This window comes from Schistocerca piceifrons, chromosome 5 (genome assembly GCF_021461385.2).
Source record: "Schistocerca piceifrons isolate TAMUIC-IGC-003096 chromosome 5, iqSchPice1.1, whole genome shotgun sequence".
In the NCBI taxonomy this organism is placed as follows: Eukaryota; Metazoa; Arthropoda; class Insecta; order Orthoptera; family Acrididae; genus Schistocerca; species Schistocerca piceifrons.
Window position 1 is genome coordinate 177,796,311 of NC_060142.1, and position 21,832 is coordinate 177,818,142.

Genomic DNA, 21,832 nt, shown 5'->3' on the forward strand with positions numbered 1-21,832 from the left:
TATTATAGCAGATGCTGTGCTGCGATGCCAGCGGAAACCTGATTGGTGTTTGTCTAGTAGGTTGTAGTTAAATACATGTTAAACTGGTCGTGGAGTACACAGCGTATATCACAATTAATGACGTAATCGCATACAGTTGAATGAAGACAATATTGGAACAAAAATTGTAAGTTAAGATAGGACGTAGTTACGACTTCGTGGATACCAGTCTCCACCGACTTGATTCTGTTTAAACGTCATCCCAATTACGAATATTGTACAACACTAGGAATAGTTATTAGAATAAACTGGTAGAAGTGCAAGTGGAGGTGAACACAGCAGGTACATGATTGTACTAGTGGTTAAGAGGCTAGTTCAAAGATTCATAGTTGAAAGGGTGTTCAATGTTTTGTCCAGGCCTGCACCGAAACCACCAATGAGTTTCGCATCCTTTAAAACACACAAGCATTGTCAAGTATCTGGTCCAATTCTTCAACCGCGTTAACTGGATTGGCGTACACTACATCCTTAATGTGGGCCCAGATACAGATATTCGCGTGGTTCAGATCAGGTGATCTTAGAGACCACAGCGCAGTTCATCCTCCGCCAAAATATCTTTCACCAAATCGTCATGTTAGATATCGTTCAAAAGTTTGATTAAAATTGAGTGTCAAAGGATGACAACGAAGAGATTCGCTGATGACATTGTTGTCCTGTGTGAATGTGAAGCAGAAATACAGGATCTGTTGAATGAACGAACACTGGAATCAGTATAAAATATGGGTTGAGAGTAAATCGAAGAAAGGCGAAAGTAATTAGAAGTACCGGAAATGAGAATAGCGAAGAAATTAACATCAGAATAGGGGATCACGAAGTTGACGAAGTTAAGGAATTCTGTCGCCTAGGCAGCAAAATAACCCATGGCGGACGCAAATGGCTCAGAGCACTATGGGACTTAAATTCTGAGGTCGTCAGTCCCCTAGATCTTAGAATTACTTAAACCTAAGTAACCTAAGGACATCACACACATCCATGCACGAGGCAGGATTCGAACCTGCGACCGTAGCGGTCGCGCGTTTCCATAATGTATCGCCTAGAACCGCTCGGCCACTCCGGCCGGCTGACGGACGCAGAAAAGAGGATACAAAAAGCGGACTAACATTGGTACAGAGGGCGATTCTAGTCAAGAGAAGTATACTAGTATCAGACATAGATCACAATCTGAGGAAGAGATGTCTGAGAATCTACGTTTGGAGCGCAACATAATGTGGTAAGTGAAGCGTGGTCTGTGAGAAAACCTGAACAGTAGATAGTCCAAGCAATTGAGGTGTAGAGCTACAGAAGAATGTTGAAAATTAAGTGAGCTGATGAACAGTGAGGAGATTGTCCGCAGGATTGGTGACGAAAGACATCTTTCAAAACACTGGTAGCAAGAAGATACAGGATGACAGCACATGTGCGACAACATCAGGAAATAACTTCTATGATACTAGAGACAGTTGCAGAGGGTAAAAGTCTTAGAGGAAGACAAGGATTGGAATACATCCGCTAGAGGTGTCACCGGTTCATTAAACTGCGATGCTTTATTTTGGAATCTCTGCTATGGCTTATACGAGGAGCATGTGTGGCTCGTTCCCTTGTCGAGATTCCAGGTGAGTTTCCAGCGCCGCATCTTCAAGCGCAAGTGTAAATCGTGCAGGCCTACCTGCACCCATAGCATTGCAAAGCTCCCAGTGTCTCGTTGGCCGTCAAGCAACCCTCTAAATGTTCGGCTATCCGGATGTCTTCGGGCAGGGTATGCATCTTTAGTAAATACCTGCAACCTCCCGTGCATTGCTGTTGCCCTGCCACACATGAAATGCTTATCGGCATACTCCTCGTTACTGTAGTGTTACAGGTTACCAGAGATGAGTGGCACTCTGACTAAGTACAGTACTGCCCTATCCATTCTGTTTCCAGGTCCACGTTTCGAAAGCATAAACTAATACCACACTGAAGACTGGCATGCAGCGTTTACGGAGAATGACGTCAGTAGTGGTTGACAATCAGAAAGTTGCAAATATCTGGCTAACAGTTCGTTGTAGACCTGTTTATATTTACTGAGACTTCCTCGTCTGCAATATAGTGTACTTTCGACTGTAGCCGACCGCTGTGGCCGTGCGGTTCTAGGCGCTCCAGTCCGGAGCCGTGCTGCTGCTACGGTCGCAGGTTCGAATCCTGCCTCGGGCATGGGTGTGTGTGATGTCCTTAGGTTAGTTAGGTTTAAGTAGTTCTAAGTTCTAGGGGACTGATGACCCCAGCAGTTGAGTCCCATAGTGCTCAGAGCCATTTGAATCATTTTTCGACTGTATGTGTTAGCGCGATTAATTATGGGACAGCTGTTTATTCCAAGGTCTTGGACATGGCTGGAACAGTGCGAAAATGTCAGTGATGTACGTAGATGTATGAAAATATAGATGAAGTAATCATTAAGACTACTTATATTACTGTTCAATTGCGGTTGTAAGTGTTATGAAGTACCTGTTCAGTTCCTCGACTGGGACCATGGCATAAAATGCAGCTTTTACTTTGCCTATACCAAAATTATGTACGATTTTCCATAGGACCGGTGATCTGCTCCTGCCGTGGGTTAATGTATGGCTATTCCTGGGTGTAATATTTCTCACTGCGGTACTGACTGTTCCATTTCTTCTTGTAAGCGTTATGATTACTTGGCGCAGAGTGTAGTTTCTATGGTGTACGTACAGTGTCTCTCAGATTCGTGAACTGTCTAAGCTCATCAGTCAGCCAAGATGCAGGTTTCCCTTTCACTTTTCCGTTCTTTAGTGGAGCATGTTCTTCATATAGATGACTAAGTCTATTTGCAAATACATGACGTTTTTCATCTATGTGCGAGAAAGGAACGGTAGTCGTCTGCTAAACAACATATTGCACCACAGCAGCAAGCTGACGTACTTTGATGCGTTTAGTGTCCGTAAGCAGTCAGTTGCAGTTTCTTCCTAGTACAGGAAGGACATGGCAGTTTCACGTATTTGAGAGGCATTACTTCATTACCATTGTAATAAAATGATATTTATATTCACTAATAATTTCAAGGATGAACCGTTCTGGAGCTTTTTCGTGATGGAGAAGAGAGAAGGTTGAATCATTTTTATTGATTCATGTTGGTGTATAATCACGAAAAACGACGAAAGTTAGTTCTTATATGTTCTGAGGTTCTTTTTTTTTTTTTTTTTTTTTTTGTTCGTGTGGCTTTGTGAGCTATGTAAGTTAAACTCTGTGGAGACCAAACTGCGATGTCAACGTACCCATCGGATTAGGGAAGGATGGGGAAGGCAATCGGCCGTGCCCTTTCAAAGTAGCCATCCCGGCATTTGCCTGAAGTGATTTTAGGGAAATTACGGGAAACGTAAATAAAGATGGCTGGACGCAGGTTTGAACCGTCGTCCTTCCGACTACGAGTCTAGTGTGCAAACCACTGTTCCACCCCCCCCCCCCCCTCCTCGGTAATTAATTGATGGTGTTACCATCTATACTGACATATCATATTTCATTTCTATCACTCAACAAAACCCTTTCAGTTACGTAATGTTAATTGTAGCCTGCCGGCCGGAGTGGCCGTGCGGTTCTAGGCGCTACAGTCTGGAGCCGGGCGACCGCTATGGTCGCAGGTACGAATCCTGCCTCGGGCATGGATGTGTGTGATGTACTTAGGTTAGTTCGGTTTAATTAGTTCTAAGGTCTAGGCCTCTGATGACCTCAGAAGTTAAGTCGCATAGTGCTCAGAGGCATTTGAACCATTTGAACTTGTGGCCTTAGAATTTATTTCAGGCTGAAAAGTGGAAAGGTTGGTAATTAATAGTTAGGCTGTAAACGAGCGAACGCCACTCACGCTTTCTCTTGGCATGTTTCTTTAACTAAAAGTTAAGCGACCCTGAGATTCTTGCACCTACTAGTCTTCAAATGGTTCAAGCGACTCTGAGCACTATGGGACTTATCATCTGAGGTCATCAGTCCCCTAGAACTTTGAACTACTTAAACCTAACTAATCTAAGGACATCACACACATCGATGCCCGAGGCAGGATTCGAACCTACGACCGTAGCAGTCGCGCGGTTCCAGACTGTAGCGCCTAGAACCGCTCGGCCACAGCGGCAGGCCCAAGCAGTCTTCAATAGTGTACGTAGTATTTTCCGAAAAAATTGTGATACGCCTCATCTAGCACCCTCTATGGGACCGCCATTATTTGTATCTAATTCAGGTGTTTCTAGTTTCATGTCTAAGCAACTGCTCTGGAGAATGTGATTGCCAGGAAAAGAGGGAAGGAAACTGTACTTCTAAAACGACTAAACAGTCCAATAGAATGGACTGAGTGACTCGCTGTGAACATCAGAGCGGACGAATTATTTGGTTTCCACTGTTTTACTGCTTGCATTATGTTTATCACGATTCTCAGGACGAATGTTCAATAGTTCATTTTTTTAAATCAGCCATTGCAATTTTTTCAATTATACGATTTAAGAAATGGAATTTTCACCGTTGTAAGAAAACGTGATTAAGATGGCTGCTTCCGCCCAGAGCGAAAGCAAGGTGGAACGTTTTGTCGCGTGTCGATTTAATTTGGAGCATCCTTCTTGTCTTTTTGCGTGTAAATTAGTCTAGCGGCGCATAAATTACACCATCCATCTTGTTCATATGGTAAAATAATTGATTTTAAGCTCATTTCGTATTGTGTGCCTTGAATAAACTTGGTGTGACAGTAATAATGGTTACGGTAAATGACGGACCCGTTGAGTTTGATGTAGATGCCGGCGGTAACACCGAGTCGACGACGCCGTAAATAACTCTCGTTTCTCAGTTAGAATCTGATACACCTGCTCAATCCACTTAGAATGTTTGTCAAACCGATCAACACGTTGATCGCTTAACTGTATCACTTTACAGAATTTTGGCTATGATGAGCGCGTGAGACAAAGAATTAGCAGCTCAAGTTCCGACACAAGTAAACAAAACACTTGAAACGTAGGGTAATTAGCCAGGTATATAAATTTAGCTTTCGCTGGGAGAAATACAGAACTGGCCGCGCAAATTCCGACACAATTAAAAACCACACTTGAAACGCGAGATAAAGACCTGGCCGAGCCAGGTAAATGCCATACTGGAAATGCGGGACAAAGAGCTAGCACTGCCAACTGCAGCACAGGAGAAAGAATTAGTCGCGCAGACAAATAATATTTTATCTGATGTGTCTAAAGAAATTTCAGATCCAAGAGTGACTGTGTCTGTTGGCATACAAAAATTACTTAATGAAGCAGAGGCACTGCAAGCGGCTAAAATGCATTGAAAAGCCCCGTGCAGCAGTTGTCTGCAAGGGTACAGAAATTGACACAGGATCCCGAAGAGGTATTACAAGTGTGCCTAGATGTTCAAGGAGAAAGAATTGCCAATGACTTTACTAAATGGCTAGACGAAACAGACAAAATAAATACGGATAGGAAGGAGGCAGTGTTGCGAGCAAGTGCCGAAGCATTCACTGGGGAGAGTAATACAAGCGATGATATTCAAATAGAAGTAGAGGACTGAAAGTTGACGAAACAATCGTAAGTTTCTGGTCGTGGACCTGCATCATGTGATCGCAGCTGTGCACAGTCCTCAGCTTGATGTGTCTTACGTCACTATCTCTTCATAAATATCGCGAGGACAAGTAACGAATTTTATGGACTCATCAAGCCCCATTATCGGTCGTATCACAACGAATATGAGCAAGTGAGACCGAACACTGAATACATTAAATGAATTCGTAAATGCAACCATCAGATGCAGAGTGGAATGACAACAGTGAATATTTGTGCCGGATCAGGAATCGAACCCGGATTTCCTACTTATCGCGAGTGGTTACCTTACCATTCTTTTTTTTATTTTTTAATATTTTTCATTGCCCTCTTCCACTTCAGGCGTTGGTCCCTATCACCCATAGTACCCCTAAAAATTTATCAAATCTAAAAACAAAAGCAAAGCTACTACCACCCTTCTTTCACCCTAAAAGCTAACTAGGACGGTACTTTGCCACCAATTTACGGTCCGCCAAGGAACAAAAATTAAATCCGCCTCTGAACTTTTATTAAAAATAGAAAAGGATATAGGAAGAAGTACAATACATTTAATATACTTTATTTGTTTTTCATTCGTTGTTATGTTCTTATTTGTAATTTTTTATCTGATTTATTTATTCTTACCGTCTTTTGGGGGTATCCTCAGTAACCAGGTGGCGCGACGTCTTGGTCGTCTTCTCGTTCAGAGAGGGTGAAACACCTCAGAACTACCGTTCATGTGCCTTATCAGTCCTTCAGGAGCTATATCTCAGTCTCTTCTCACACCCGGTACACCCCAATGATCTGGAGGGCTCGTAAACAACGACCCCAAGTAATTCTCAAAAAGCGAACCATACGACGCTTTGAGCCGTAAAACCGTGCAATTGCTCGTTAAATAATGCCAAAAATCTAACAAACCAGCAACGCTCTCACTAAAAACGTATGACAATGCCACACCCTTAACTTACACCGTGGCGTTTTGACGAGTAGCAGGGAAGAAAGTGATGTCGGGATGGATCAGTTCGGTACGCTCTACGGACTGAGGCGCCCGTCGCAGCAACAATGCCCCCATGTGCAGTGTGAGGAGCCAGCAGTCGGCTTCCGTGCCACAAACTAAACGGTGCATATCTGTGTCGACAGCGCTGCATCTGGGGCAGAGAGGTCCTCCGCAAGATTTATCATGTGTAAGCGTTGTCGGGTAGGAAATTTTTCAGTCGTTATGCCGGAGCTCCCTGACCGTGGTGGAAAGGAAAGGCGAGCGTAAGTTACTCCACAACCGTCCCAAGCCAACCGAAGAGTGACGACGTTCAACCAAATTAGCAGGCAGCGTCCGTTGGAAGTATCGGTAGAAGTCCTTTGTTCCAGGATTCCGCGTAGTCGGTAACACATTCCACAGATAACTAATGTCGACCAGATAGGTGCGAATAAGACACAGTGCTGGCGTGATACGCCCAACAGGTATCGGAGGCCAGAGGGTCTGAGGCACCACCTCCTGAATCAGTGTACCAGGTAGGGTGTCCTTGTCCGAAATATGTAGGCGATGCATCGTCCGCAGGAAGAGAGCACGCGTACTGTTGTCTACCTTTACCATTCCAATGCCGCCTGCATGTTTTGGCAGCTTAAGCGTCTCGTATCATTTCTTGAACACCCTACTCTCGCTGACGAAATGACCTTGGTCGACTGGTACCTGGCAGCTACCGTAGTGGATATTGGGAGAACGTGATTAAGTTTCGAAGTGAGTTAGACATTGACAAAATGTATCCGCATGATCAAATCAAGTGCTCGAAAGTTATGGAGACAAATGTATGTGCGGATCAGATTAAGTAGTCTGCCATAGGTATCTGCTGATGTACACTGAATGTTCCCACGGAAGTTCACTTCCAAACATTACATCGCCGGGACTTTGGTAATGGGCACTGGTGTAATCATATTCAATCCTCCGCACTCATGCATGTAGTGTGACTTTCGTAGGTTGATACGGCTTCTGGTCACCCCACCGTATCGCGGAAGTCATGCGATCACCGTACTTGTATCTTCTGCCGACCTCGCCAAAAAAACTACATCGTTCGCATATACAAAAAAGAAATGCACACTGCGGAAGCGAATGCCTTCCAAACGCTGCCGTAGGCCGTGAAGTGCAGGCTCGAAGGCAACAGCAAAGAGAAAGGTTGACAGGGGACATCCCTGTCGACTGAGAGCTCAATGGTGAACTTTGGCGAGCGGTAGCCATTGACCAGGACTGTGGGAGAGGCTCCCTGGATGAGACGGAGAACCACACCTGCCGATATTTGGGACAGTCCCATCTTCTCTAAGACAGCCTGCAAGAAATGGTACCCAACTCGGCCAAATGCTTGGTCTAGGTCAACTGCCACGAGGGCGCCTTCTAAGCAGCCTGCCGACATGAGCGCCACATCTGTATACGAGCTCAACGCCGTGTGTATATTACTGCCACCTACCAGACATGGTTAGTCGGCATGAATCGCATCTTTGACATTAGCGAGGAGGCGAGTACGAAGAATGCGGGCGAAAAGCTTGTAATCAACTCACTAACGTCAACGGCCGGAAGTCTTGCAGTCTGCACCCCCCACCCACGTCCCCCCCCCCACTCCGCCCTTTGGTTTTGGCACACATCCGGATGCAGCATTTCTGCCACCAAACTTCTCCCATCAGGTCAGAAAAGGTGCTGAGAAATTGAAGCGGAAGACCATCGGGTCCAGGGGATTTGTTTCTGGCGCCCAGCGACAGGGGCATGTGCATTTCTTCCCACGCGACTGCCGCCAAGAATGTAGGACGTCCTCAATGTCATTGTCACGCCAGTGATCTGCTTGGTAAAGAGTGCGGTAAAAATCTGTGAGGGCACGTAAGATGGTGTTCAGTGTCTCAGCGCGTTGCCCGTCCGCAGAAATAACTGCAGTGGTGAGTCGCCTCTTACGATGTCTCCGCTTTCTGACGATGTGATAAAGAGAAGGACGTTCCTCTGGGATGCAATGCTGGAGTCTTGCTCGAACCCGCGTGCCGTCTAATTTGTCAGCCATGATCCACAGAAGCTGTGCATGTGTTCGGTGGACGGCCATCTGGCGCTCTGGCGAAGGCTGTTGCGACGCTAGTTCTCGCAAGACAGTTTAGTAAAACTCGGAGGTCGATCGGAACCAAAGATCCACGTCTCGTACATACGCAATGAGCGTGCGGCGAAGAGCCGGTGTGGCGCAGTATGTCCACCATCGTATTGTGGAATCATGGTTATGACGCCGTCTCTCACAGCTGTGCCAGGTAGTAGTACCGACTACACGGAAGCCTCTTCCTGAAGAATTTGGACGTTAAGAGTCCAAGGTCCCGTACTACAGCTCGTCTGTTCTGGCAGAGTCACGGCGCAGCTGAACGCCTGATGGTCGGTGAACTCAGTGGTCCATGGCTCAGCATCGATAGTTGCTGCCCGAAGACCTCATGAGACGTAAATCCTGTCCAAGCTGCTGACCGAGTGGCTGGTGAAGAGTGTATATCTTCGTCGGTGAACTTGGGTTAGTGTCCATGTATCATGCAAAGTGAAATCCCTGACCATAACATGAAGGGCTGGACATGGGACATGACGAAGAATCTGATCCTCAGAGCGTAAGACGCTGTTAAAGTCCCCCACCCCACGAAGTGCTCTGTAGGGCCTTGAAACAATGGAGCTACCTCAGTGTTCGCTCTCGACGCTTCGCAGTACCAAACGGGGCACACAGATTCACAAGGCGGACTGCGCCGATGGTGAGTACAATGCCTCTCACTGATGGCAAATACCGAATAGCCATTGGTTCGATGCCGTCGCGTAGTAGGATGGCCTTAGCACCAAAACCGTCGGAGGTTGGGTTGACGTAAGAACAGTATCCATTAACATCCAGGCGTAGATCAGGCCGTACTTCTTGAAGGAACTCGATGTCAATGTCCGCCGCCCGAATCATGTCCGTTAAGAACAGGGTTCTCATCGTGGAACTAATGCCGTTGACATTGACTGTATCTATGTGATACACCTTGGTCATTTGATAGCACGACGACGTAAGAGCCATGTCACCCACCCGAGCGTTCCTGACACCCACACCGTATATATTATTGATCAGCTGAGACGATCCGCGGGTCGCGGGCACCTGGTTGTCGCTCGAGTCTGATATCAATCTTTCCATCTCGCACGCCCCAAGCTTGAGGGATGGTACGTTAGGCGACGCATGACGTTCATCTGATGCCTTAGCTGCAAAATCGCTAGGGGGCTCGTCGGTCAATTGAGCATCGTCAACTTGGCTTTGTCCTTGGGTGGTCGTTGCCAGCAGCGGACCAGGAACCGTTGGAGCCTGGGACGCAGATGAGTTTTGCGCATCCTCCTGGAACGTGTCACCATCTTGCCAAGCATTTGCTGCAGACAGCCTCCTCATCTTTCGTCGCTTGGGCGACTTCTGCTTGCGGGAACGCGTGTCCGCGTCCTGTGGATCACAACAAGTAGTAGGCACTTCCCACAAGTCTGTGTCCGAGCTCGAATCGATCTTCTGGTGCTCTCCCTCGTCACACGGCTGGAGTGCTGCTATCGAGCACGGCGACGTTTCCGATGGAGGCTGCGTCGTCGTGGTAAGAAAAAGCTGGCCCACGGAAGTCGTAACTGGAACGGAACAATGTCCGCGGCTACCATACTCCTCGCTTCTTCAACGTATGTAATAGGCTGCGTTGTCGATTGTGATGGAGGCGTCGTGTCTGCACCTGGTATCTAGACGATGCGACGCTGCAGACATTTAGAGCGTACATGCCATTCCTGCCCACATTCTCAACAAGTCCGATGTTGACCATTATAAATGACGATCGCTCGACAGCCAGCAACCGATACGTACGATGGGATGTGTTTGCGCAGTTCGATTCCCACCTGACGCACTTCATTTAGTACAGGATACGTCTCGAACGCATGCCACTTTTCTTCCACGTGACTTAGTACTTCCCCATAATGCCGCAGCGCGTTCACGACAAGCGTGGCAGGAACTTCAAATGGCAGCTAGAAGATTCAGACGGTCCGAACGCTCTGTCCTGCATGGTCGGCAGTCACTACACCCACGTTGCCATCCGCGTGGTGGAAACGATATCCATCCATGGAACGGCGAATAAGCCGTTTGCACGCTGCTTCGTCGACAAATTTCAGGTAAACTGTGCTGGAGACGATCGAAAGATGTATACTAAGAAGTTCCTGTGGATCGACGTGCATTACTGCACGCAGGAAACGCTCTACTTCTTATGCCTTATGTCTTGCGTACTGTGCATGGAAGTTTAATTTAATCGTTGCCTTTCTATAAGAAAGCACCATCGTCGTTAGAGGTGATCTGTTTACACTGCAATGCCACTACACGCGCTCGTAAACAACGGCCCGCTTGCGGAGCGCCGTACACAGCCCCGAGCATGTCCGCTTCACAACACGGCTGAGAGCCGACTGCCATTTGGCTATCCATGACGACCCACAGCCAGACCCCAACTTCCATATATAGGCAACCACGCGCCTATGACCAATACCCGTACATCAAAAATGGTTCAAATGGCTCTGAGCACTATGGGAGCCCCCTAGAACTTAGAACTACTTAATCCTAACTAACCTAAGGACAGCACACAACACCCAGCCATCACGAGGCAGAGAAAATCCCTGACCCCGCCGGGAATCGAACCCGGGAACCCGGGACCCGTACATCCATTATGTATATTCCCGTACAGGTTAGACGTTGTACTTGAATACACTGAAAAAGCTAATGAACTGCTGAGGACGGCATCCAATGTGATATGATTACTACTAGAAGAGATCCTCTTATAGCATCGCAAGTTCCAGCCGTTTACACAGGACAAAAGTACCCAAACATTGTTGTTTTATAAGGCCATTCAGGAATGTGTTACGAAGTGCACTGAACGAGAGACAAAGTGTTCAATTCTTTCATCACACGTTCAGGGCGACGGAGCCTTAGACGGAAGCCACTGAAAATAGTGCTACTTGTGACCACACTGAAAAGGCTTTCTTGGCCACTTGCTAGATGGATGCAATCAGGAATGTCTGCGTAAGCAGGTGTTCAATCATGAAGTGTATAGCTGCAAACAGGCTACTTTAAGGCAATCTTTGAGACGTCTATCAAGAAGACACGTTATTGGGAGGATTCTGCAGCTCACAAAGAGCAGAGGCTGCGTCATTGAGCTCGCTGGTGATAGTCGCGGAACACACGAACACACACACACACACACACACACACACACACACACGCACACACAACACACACACACACACACACACACACACACACACACACACACACAAATGGCAAATGGCTCTGAGCACTATGGGACTTAACATCTGAGGTCATCAGTCCCCTAGAGCCTAGAAATAATTAAAACTAAATAACCTAAGGACATCACACACATCCATTCCCGAGGAAGAATTCGAACCTGCGACCGTAGTTGTTGCGCGGTTCCAGACTGAAGCGCCTAGAACCGCTCGGCCACACCGGTCGGCACAAACACACACACACACACACACACACACACACACACACACACACACACACACACACACACGCTTATATATGTTCGTGTATAGTCAGTGTGCCAGCTATGTAACTAACATAATTAGCATCACGGAAAAGGATGAAAATTTGCTCTTCTACTGTCTAATACTCATCTTTCTTGTTCTTGAAGTTCTATAAGCTATGTAAGTTAAACTCTGTGTCATTTTCGTTTACATAATATTATCTATGTTCTTCGATTTTTGTTTCAGGCTTAAAGTAGGAAAGGTTGCTTACGAATAGTTAGACGGCAAACGACCGAACGTCAGTGGCAAATTTCTTTAAATGAAATTAAAGCGTCTTGATTTACTTGTACCGATCACACTTCAATGGCATACAAGGGATTCTCCGTAAGAACTTTAATAAGCTGATAGTACATCCATCGTCTAACCAGTCCGTCTACCAATACGATCAATGGACTCGTCTGATATACAAAATAGGAAAATGGAGCCTTCCAGGTAACAATTTACTTAAGGAAAGGAGTACTTCAGTACAGTTTCCTGTGTTTGGGGAATTCGTTACATGCATTCGTACATCTATGAGCGTGTAACTACAAGCCGTGTGTTAAGTAGGCGCCATCTCAAGTTGTGGCACGTTTGAAGAAGAAACTATACCCTTCTCGGGGTATCTGACATATTTTTTACCCTTAGACCTACTTATTCAAATTCATATCCATTTTTAAGCCTGCTCTCAGCGCCTCTTCCGTTGACATTCTTTCATTCTGAACCAGATCTTGATCATTCTGTGCTATTAAAGCTATATCATCAGCATAGGCCAGAGTCCTGACCCTCCTAACCGATACTGTTCCTGTGTCCATACTTATTACCATTCTCATTGTTTCTTTCCAGAACCAGATTAAACATACGGCGGAGTGGCAACCTCCATGTCGTACTTCAAACTTCACTTTCAATTTCTCTCACACCTTTCCACTCACTTCCACTGGTCATTTCCACTATTCATATTGTCTATTGTCTACATACTTGGGTTAGTTTCACTCGTTTTCTGGCTACCTGTGACCTGCCAAATGATGCCACATGACTTGGGCTGTTTGCATTAAATTACTCATTTTTTAAGTCCACAAAAAAACAATGAACATCTCTGCGAAATACCCAGCTCTTTAATGACATATGCCTTACTACGAGAGTTGGAACTTTAATAGTGGCAACTATTTATTTACACCTCGTACATAATAGATACGTGGTTAAAAAATTTACTGACCTTCAAATTAGTCACTAGCGTTGCGTATAACCCCTTGCAAGCGATGTGGAATTCGAAGGATACTCTTAGCAGTGCCAGTTGAGTTCACAATTCGAGTGGCGCGGTCTATTGTCCGACTAATTTATAACAGTTCTGAAGCAAATGCCTTGAATTGTTTCCTTCAGTTTAGAAATCGAGTTGAACTCACAAGGGCTAAAGTCATAGGAGTGCAGTATGTGGTATAGCGATTACCAGCCTGATAAGTCAAACAAATCAGTAACAGCTTGCAATGTACGTCCTTGAGCATTGTCCTGCAAAATGATGGTCAATTCCTGCAGAAAGAGTCATCACTTCTAAGCCAGTCGTAGGTTGTGTTCCAAAAATGAACAGCATAGAGGCAGAAGTGATGACACTTTCTGCAGGAGCTAACCATCATTTTGCAGGACAATGTTCAAGCACGGACAGTGCAAGCCGTTACTGATTTGTTTGACTGATGGGGCTGCTGTTTGCTATACCATCTACTGCGCTCCCATGGCTTTAGCCCTCGTAAGGTCAACTCGATTTCTAAACTGAAAGAAACACTTCACGGCATTCGCTTCAGAACTGCCAGAAATTCGTCGGAAAATTGACCGCGCCGCTCGAACTGTCAACACAACTGTCACTGCTAAGAGCATCCTACAATGTAAAATTTGAAATTTTCCTACAACTTCAACACCGCTGGCAACGGGTTATACACAGTGCTGGTCACTACTTCGAGGGTCAGTAAAACTTTCAAACATATGTCTATTTTGTACAAGGTATAAATAAATAGTTGCCACTATTAAAGTTCCAACCCTCGTTTATATAGGTGGTCTACGGTTCCTTTCTCGACCCTCCTTGTTGGAATCCAAGTACCTCCTTGACGTATGGTGTTAATGGATTCAGTAACAACATACTCAAGTTATTATTAATTGTCTACAGTAAGATAATTCCTCCACAGTTGCTACATCTCCTTGGGTCTCCTTTCTTCAGTGTTAAGCAAGTAACAGTGGTGTGACACTATATTGTTAAAAAATTTACATTATATTAAGGTAGTACAGGAACTAATAGTGTAAGTAATAAACAAGTAAAGGATTACATACCAAGTCTGGTAAAACTCTTAATTAACTAGTAACTTATAATAACAACAATTATATGACTAGGAATTGCTAAATAAAAATGGAAGTACTACTAAATTAGAATAGTAACAGGTGATCTAAATTACTACTAAAAACAGTTAGTGATGAGATAAAGCAAAGCAAATAACATATTACATAGTTATAGCTAATTATGTTCTAATTACAAAATAAGCACATAGGCAGACCTAAGAGCTGCAAGAGACACAATCATCACCATCTGCCAGACCATTTCCAACTGATACCTGCGAGGAAGGATACTATCCATCACAAAGGCAGCCCATGTTCTGTTTATATGTCCACAAAACGCCTTTGCAAAATGGGGCCAACCTACAGGAAACGACCGCCTAGTCTTTGAGAAGCTGTAGAACACACCATGTAGTGGCCACTAGTAATCGCCGCCCATACATCGAGGCTGAAGCGGTGCTGATCGTTCACTGTCATACTGGAGACTCGCCGTAGACTAAAGGTGAATTTTGCGAAGGATAACGATACTGCCCCTTGCACAGGTTGCCTCATCTGGATGGATGACAGGCAACCTAGCAGCATGGTGGCCTGTTCGACAACGAGCGACAAAACCGTCGCCGTAGAGAGATCGTGTGTGATAAGACCTGTGAGCCTTGTGAAACAAGTAGAGGCAGTTGTCAGGAGAGTTCAACACGATAGCCTGGTTTAACCCATTCTAGTGGTCCTCCTGCCTGGTACTGATGCTTGTGTCATATCTCAAAGACCTGTGTTCGTACTGGGCCCATCCAGCTTTCTCTGTTACCCACTTTCTGAAACGAGCCTGTCTCACACAAACGAACAAATACCTTTGTTAACAATTCATGGTGCGGTGCTATCGGCGGGATTCTTTCCCCGCTTCTAGAGTGCGGCCTCCAAACCATTGTTATTTGCTTGGCCACATGCGTCGATCATCTCAGCCTGTTTCTGGTTATTGTATCGAGCCATCGTTTCTCATCGCTACATTATACGAAACACGTCCACACAAGGGTGAGTGGGCAACAGCAGCGAAACGTATGTTCCAAAACTTTCCCACTTGACTGTTGTGTTGCCTTGCATGATTTCAATCACTGAAACCTAAACTGAGGTGATACAAAATGTCGAATACGTTAAAATATCTTCTCGAGCCATTTTTCACCCGGTGTTGTGCAGCAACAGCTCGTGGCATAGCCCCATATGTCGTTGGAAGTATGCTGAAGAAATACCGAGCCAAACTGCTTCTACAGTCATATGTACGAGTTGCTAATGTCTTAACGCTGCTCGATTTTATGCACGGACTGACCTCTCAATTATGTCCCATAAATGTTGAATGGGATTCATGTCGACCTATGTGGGTGAGTGTACCATTCGCTCCAACTGTCCAGAAAGTTCTTCAGACCAAAAACATACGAACAAACGTGGGCGAGTGACATGGTATATTGCCACCCATAAAAATTCCATCACTGTTCGGGAACGTGGAGTTCATGAACGGCAACAGTTGGTCTCCAAGAAATTCAGATGGACCAGAGGATCCAGTCCAATCTATATAAATACAGTCCACCACTAGCTTGGGTCCATTTGTTCGATGGATCTGCGCCCCACAAGAAGACTACCATCAGCTTTTACTTATGTGTCCCGCCTGGAAGGCGGCGCGTGGGTTGGATCAGGAAACGGTAAAACACGTCGGTATTGCTGTATGAATTTAAATGCCCTTTACTCAGGCAATAAGAATACATAACTTTGAATGAGGTGCGTAGCTGAAGCGATTTGTCCTGAATGTCTGCATCTGATGAAATGGGGTGAAGCAGTCGCGGAGCTCGTAGACCTCGACAGCACCGGCTAGAGGGTGCTGTCGTCTGTGTCTCTCGTAGTGCCAACTTGAGAAACTATGTAGCATCGTTACTATCGATACCACATTTACCAACTGAAATCGGGACTCATCTGACCAGAGGCCACTGTTCTCCAGTCAGCTAGAGTGCAACCAAAATGTTCACGAGAACAAGAAATCACTGCAAGCAATGTCGCACTGTTAGAAAAGGCACTCGCGTCGGTCGTCTGCTGCCACAGCCCATTAAAGGTAAATTTCTCCGCTCTATCCTGACGGATACGTACGTTTCACATTGACTTCTGCGGCTGCTTGACACAGTGTTGTCTATGTTTTAGCACTTAACAACTGTGCACAGACATCGCTGCTCTCGGTCGTTTAGTGAGGGCCGTCGCACAGCGTTGTCCGTGGTGATACGTAATGTCTCCAATGTGGTATTCTCGGGACCTGACACTGCGCATCCTGATATGTTGAATACCCCAATGATTTTCGAAACGGAAAGTTCCACGCGTCTGGCTTCAGGTACCATTCCGAGTTCTAAGGCTGTTAATTGCTGTCCTGCGGCCATAATCTCGTCGTAATCCTTTTCACGTTAATCATCTAAGTACATACTACAGCTCCACTTATACACTGCCCTTTTATGCTTTGTGTACACGATGCTACCGCCATCTGTCTACGTGCATATCTTTATCCCATGACGGTTGCCTCCTCACTGTAGGCTATATTTTGGTTAATGCTGACACAAATTCAATGTAAAGTTTGCAGCTTGGCAAAAATCATTTACGATACTACATATTCCAATATGCAGACAGTAAATACCTTACATATAATACCATTTACTACCCGATACCTGTAATGGAAGTAATCAAAATCGGAAGACTATCAAATCGATATTTTATTAGTTTATTATATAAGTGAGTGACAATACTTGATGAAATTAATGATAATCTCGGTGTTGTGCCGCCTTGGCGATCCATTATAGCTGTGACGAGAATCTGTCGGTTCGTGCGATGGCGCCCCCTGTAACTGGTTGCTGGCAAAAATGCCCGGAACGGACGTGGAGGGCAGTCTGTTGTCAATCTACGAACGTGAAGGTGCCGGCAATACTTGTAAAATGCTGGCCGAGTTCATCTGGCATAGCTACGTCACGTGTATTGTGGTAGTAGTGAAACATACATGGCTACGTTTACTGCAGCAAGTTACTGGGCTGCATTTGTATAGGTATCCGATTAGCGTCCAGTACTGTAAAAATTATAGCTATCTACCTTTGAGCGTTATTCGAACTCAGCTGGAATGCCAAGAGGGGAAAAATCTGTTGTGAAAGGGTACACGCCATCCCAAGACATCTGAAATACAAGCTACACGTTACTTCTATTGTTAGTTTCAAGTTTCGTTTCCAAACTCGTGTGGTTGGAATAAAATAAGAGACATTGTTCAGTGGATACTGCATTTGCAACCTACGTCCTCAGTTATTTGCTGGATGTGTTCCAATTTCTGTCTTCCTCTACAGTTATTGCCCTCTGTAGCTCCTTCTACTGAACTGGATCTTTCTCTGTCATGTGTTATCATATGTCCCACCATTCTAACCCTTATTCTAGTCATTGTTTAACTTATATTCCGTTCCTCCACAATTCTGCCGAAAAGCTCCTGATTATACGCCGTATCAGCCAACATAATTTACAACATTCTTCTGTCCACATTTCAAATGCACCGATTCTCAACTATTTCAGTTTTCCCACATTCCGCCGGACGCTGTGACCGATCGGTTGTAGCAGCTTCAGTCCGAAACCGCACTGCTGCTATGGTCGCAGATTCGAATCGTCCTTCGGGCATGGGTGTGTGTGATGTCCTTAGGTTACTTAGGATTAAGTAGTTCTAAGTCTAGAGGACATGAACTCAGATGTTAAGTCTCTTAGTGCTTAGAGCCATTTGAACCACTTTCCTACATTCCATATTTCACTACCGTACAATGTTATGCTCCAAACGTACATTTCCAGAAAGACGTATGTTTGTTGTTAGTAGATTTTTATTGGCCACGAAAGCCCTTTTTTGCTAATACTAGTCAACTATTTATGTCCTCCTTGCTCCGTCCGTCATGCATTATTTTGCTACTTGGGTTGCAGAAATCCTTAACTTCATCTACCTCGTTATCACCAGTTCTGATATTAAGTTCCTGGTTGTTCTCATTTCTGCTACTTCTCATTACTTACGTCTTTCTTCGATTTACCATCAATCCATATTCTGTACACATTTGACCGTTCATTTCATTCAGCAGCTCCGGCTGTTCTTCTATACTTTCACTGAGGGTAGAAATGTCATCAGTGAATGATGATGATGATGATGATGACGATGTTTAGTTTGTGGGGCGCTCAACTGCCAAGTCATCAACACCCTTGCAGTCCCAATCTGAATACAGTCCAATCTAGCCACTATCGTGAATGATGATTGAATCATATGGACAACACAAACACCCAGTATCCCCGGGGTCATCAGTGAATCTTATCATTGTAACCCTTCACCATGAATTTTGATTCCACCTCCAGTCTTCTTCTTATTTCCGTCATTGCGCTTTCGTTGTATAGATTAAACAGTGGGGATGAAAGACTACTTCTCGTTCTTATACACTTTTTAATCCGAACATGTCGTTCTTAGTCTTCCATTGTTATTAGTCCCTCCAGGTCATCTACATATTGTATACCAGACGTCTTTCTTATAGTTTACCGCTATTTTTCAGTAACGTTCGAGCATCTTGCACCATTTGACATTATCGAACGCTTTTTCCAAGTCTAAAAACCCTATGAACGTGTCTCGATTTTTCGTCAGTCTTTCTTCCATTATCAACCGCAACGTCAGAACTTGCAGTGGTAAAGCCAAACTGATCCTAAATTTTCAATTCCATTCCCCTGTGTATTAACCATTGAGAAACTCGAACTGATGAGACGTTAAGCTGATTGTACGAAAATTCTCGCTCTTGTTGGCTCCTCCAGTCTTCGGAACAGTGTGAATTATGTTATTCCGAAAGTCGGAATGTATAACGCCAGACTCATACAGTATACACACCAACTCGAATGCACGTTTTGTTGCCACATCCCCTAACGATTTTAGAAATTTTGATGGAAAGTTATCTCTCCCTTCTACGTCATTCACTTCAAAGTTGCTTTAAATTCTGATAATAATCCTCTGTCTCTTCTACATCCACTCCTGTTTCATCTTCTATCACGTCATCAGAGAGGTCTTCCCCGTCATAGAGGACTTCATTGTACCCTTTCCAAATATCCCCTCTCTCCTTTGCATTTGACAGTGGAATGACCAGTGCATTGTTGATGTTACCATCCTTCCTTTTACTTTCACCGTTGGTCGTTTTGGCTTTCCTATATTATGAGTCAGTCTCTATGACATTAATTTCTTTTTCGATTCCTTCACGTTTCTCATGGAGATATTACGTCTCAGCTTCCCCGCACTTCCGATTTATTTCGTACCTCAGTGACTTGTATTTCAGTATTCCTGCATTTCCTGAACATCTCTGTACCTGTTTGTTACGCTTATCAAATGAAGTATGTGTTCCGTTTCTCATCCCAGAGGCTTGCCGCATGGTAACACCGGTTCCCGTCAGTTCACTGAAGTTAAGCGCTGTCTGGCTGAGCTAGAACTTGCATGGGTGACCATCCGATCTACCGAACGTTGGTGTCAAGCGGGGAGCACCCAGCCCTTGTGAGGCAAACAGAGGAGCTACTTGATTCAGAAGTAGCGGCTCTGGTCTCGTAAACTGACATACGGTCGTGTGCTGATCCCATGCCTCTCCGTATCTGGATCCAGTGACGTCTGTGTGTTGAGGATGACACGGAGGCCAGTCGGTATCATTTGGCCTTCATAGCCCGTTCGGGTGGTGTTTAGTGTAGTTTAGATAGTTTTGTTTCCCACAGTTCCTATCCAGGTACCCTCCATCCTGTAGGAAGTGTGTTTGTTTAATGAAATAATGCATCACTGACATTATTTGGTTGACTACGTCTATCACTAAGAAAGACTGAGATTACATACATGGACTCAAGCACACTTCAGTCACATACAGAATAAATACACATATGTAAGAAATATAGACAAATGGTATACAAATATTATTCAGCAAGAGCTGCTACAACAATAAACAACTCTCGGTTACTGTTTATTACTGAAGATGGATATATGGATAGGCAGTGCAACATTCTTATACGAAAACGCCTTTCACAGAATTATTAAATCTGATGGGTATTGTCTTGTTACCAATACCAATTTAGATCTGTTAGGAATAGTAATGTTCTTGGTAGTAAATTATAATTGTTAAACAATGCAGTCAACAAACAAGTACATGATGCCTGATTGCAATAAAGTTATAGTCAGATACGAAGAATTAGGGTTAATCTGGAGGGAAATGATACAGCTGTAAGCAATTTCGACTTTACGTCCCAGTTAACTGATTATATGTGCCTCTACTCTTTCACGAACACTATCATTAATAATGTGAGTTCACAATATCACTAGAATAAATTTGCTCACTCTTTACCTAGAGCGTCTTCAATATATCGTTAATTAGCTTATAATGATCAGGTCGACACAATAATTCATGCTGCAACTACGTTAAGTTCTGACGCTAAAATTGCCCTTAAGAGCATAAATATAATTTTCATTCGAGGTGTTTGTGAAAATCAACTGTTAAAATGTAAATTGAAAATTGCCTTGAACTTTTTCAACGAACTTAACTAACATTTGTCTGTAAGACTTTATTTCTATTGATGCCTCGCAGCAATGAAAAATCGGTTGGAATTTGACGGTGTGATTGCACAGATGTGTGGTCGGCAGCTTCGTACCTGAGACGACTGTTGCAAGATCTCTGGTGCCGGCGCTCTGTTGGTCCGCCAATCGCTGGTCGGTCAAAACACACCGTTAATATAACCCTCATTGGTCAAAAAGCAGAACCGGGCAATGCCAATCGAGTTACTCCTATACCAAAAACACAGATTTCCAGATACGACAGTAATTGACTGACCGAGCGTCAATCCCGACGAGCAGTCGGCCCGTGTTTTCTTTTCGTTTTCCTTTTTTCTTTTTTTCACTTCACCAAAATCAACCGTTCAGACTGCAATGCAATTTTTACCATACCACGCCATATGGACAGCTCACTAACCCAAAGGAAGACGGTACTTAGCTCTCAGTAATGTTCAGCTAATCTCGTATTTGGAACGTAACATAGCTCACAATCACTCCTCAACTGTCTCTTCGTAAAATTATTCGCAGATATTAATTTTGCTAATCGGTCGAAGCTCCTAAAAGTACAACGAAATTACATTCACATATGGAATCAACATTACACAATGAACAACAATACTGATTCCCACACAATACATCTCATGGCAACAGTATGCACAAATTCATTATAACCCAAGATAAGCAACGTTAACAGAGAAAAGAGGAATAAGCTCAACAAAGGAAAATATACATACTGACTTCGTCAATGTTTTAGGGAACTCTAAACGGTTAGTAATAATACATGCCCAATACTATAATACAAATAAGAAACAA

At 44.5% G+C, this 21,832-nt stretch overlaps 1 protein-coding gene across 1 annotated transcript in view; it reads right to left on the reverse strand.

The window, feature by feature from the left end:
• Positions 1-354: 354 nt before the first annotated feature.
• LOC124798862 (trypsin alpha-4-like) overlaps positions 355-21,832 on the reverse strand; it is a 75,985-nt gene continuing 54,507 nt past the window's right edge. The window contains exons 3-4 of the mRNA XM_047262395.1: positions 9,626-10,197; positions 355-429 (exon numbers count right to left, since the gene is read on the reverse strand). Coding sequence (XP_047118351.1) covers positions 355-429; positions 9,626-10,197 — 647 coding nt within the window. The remainder of the gene's footprint in view (positions 430-9,625; positions 10,198-21,832) is intronic.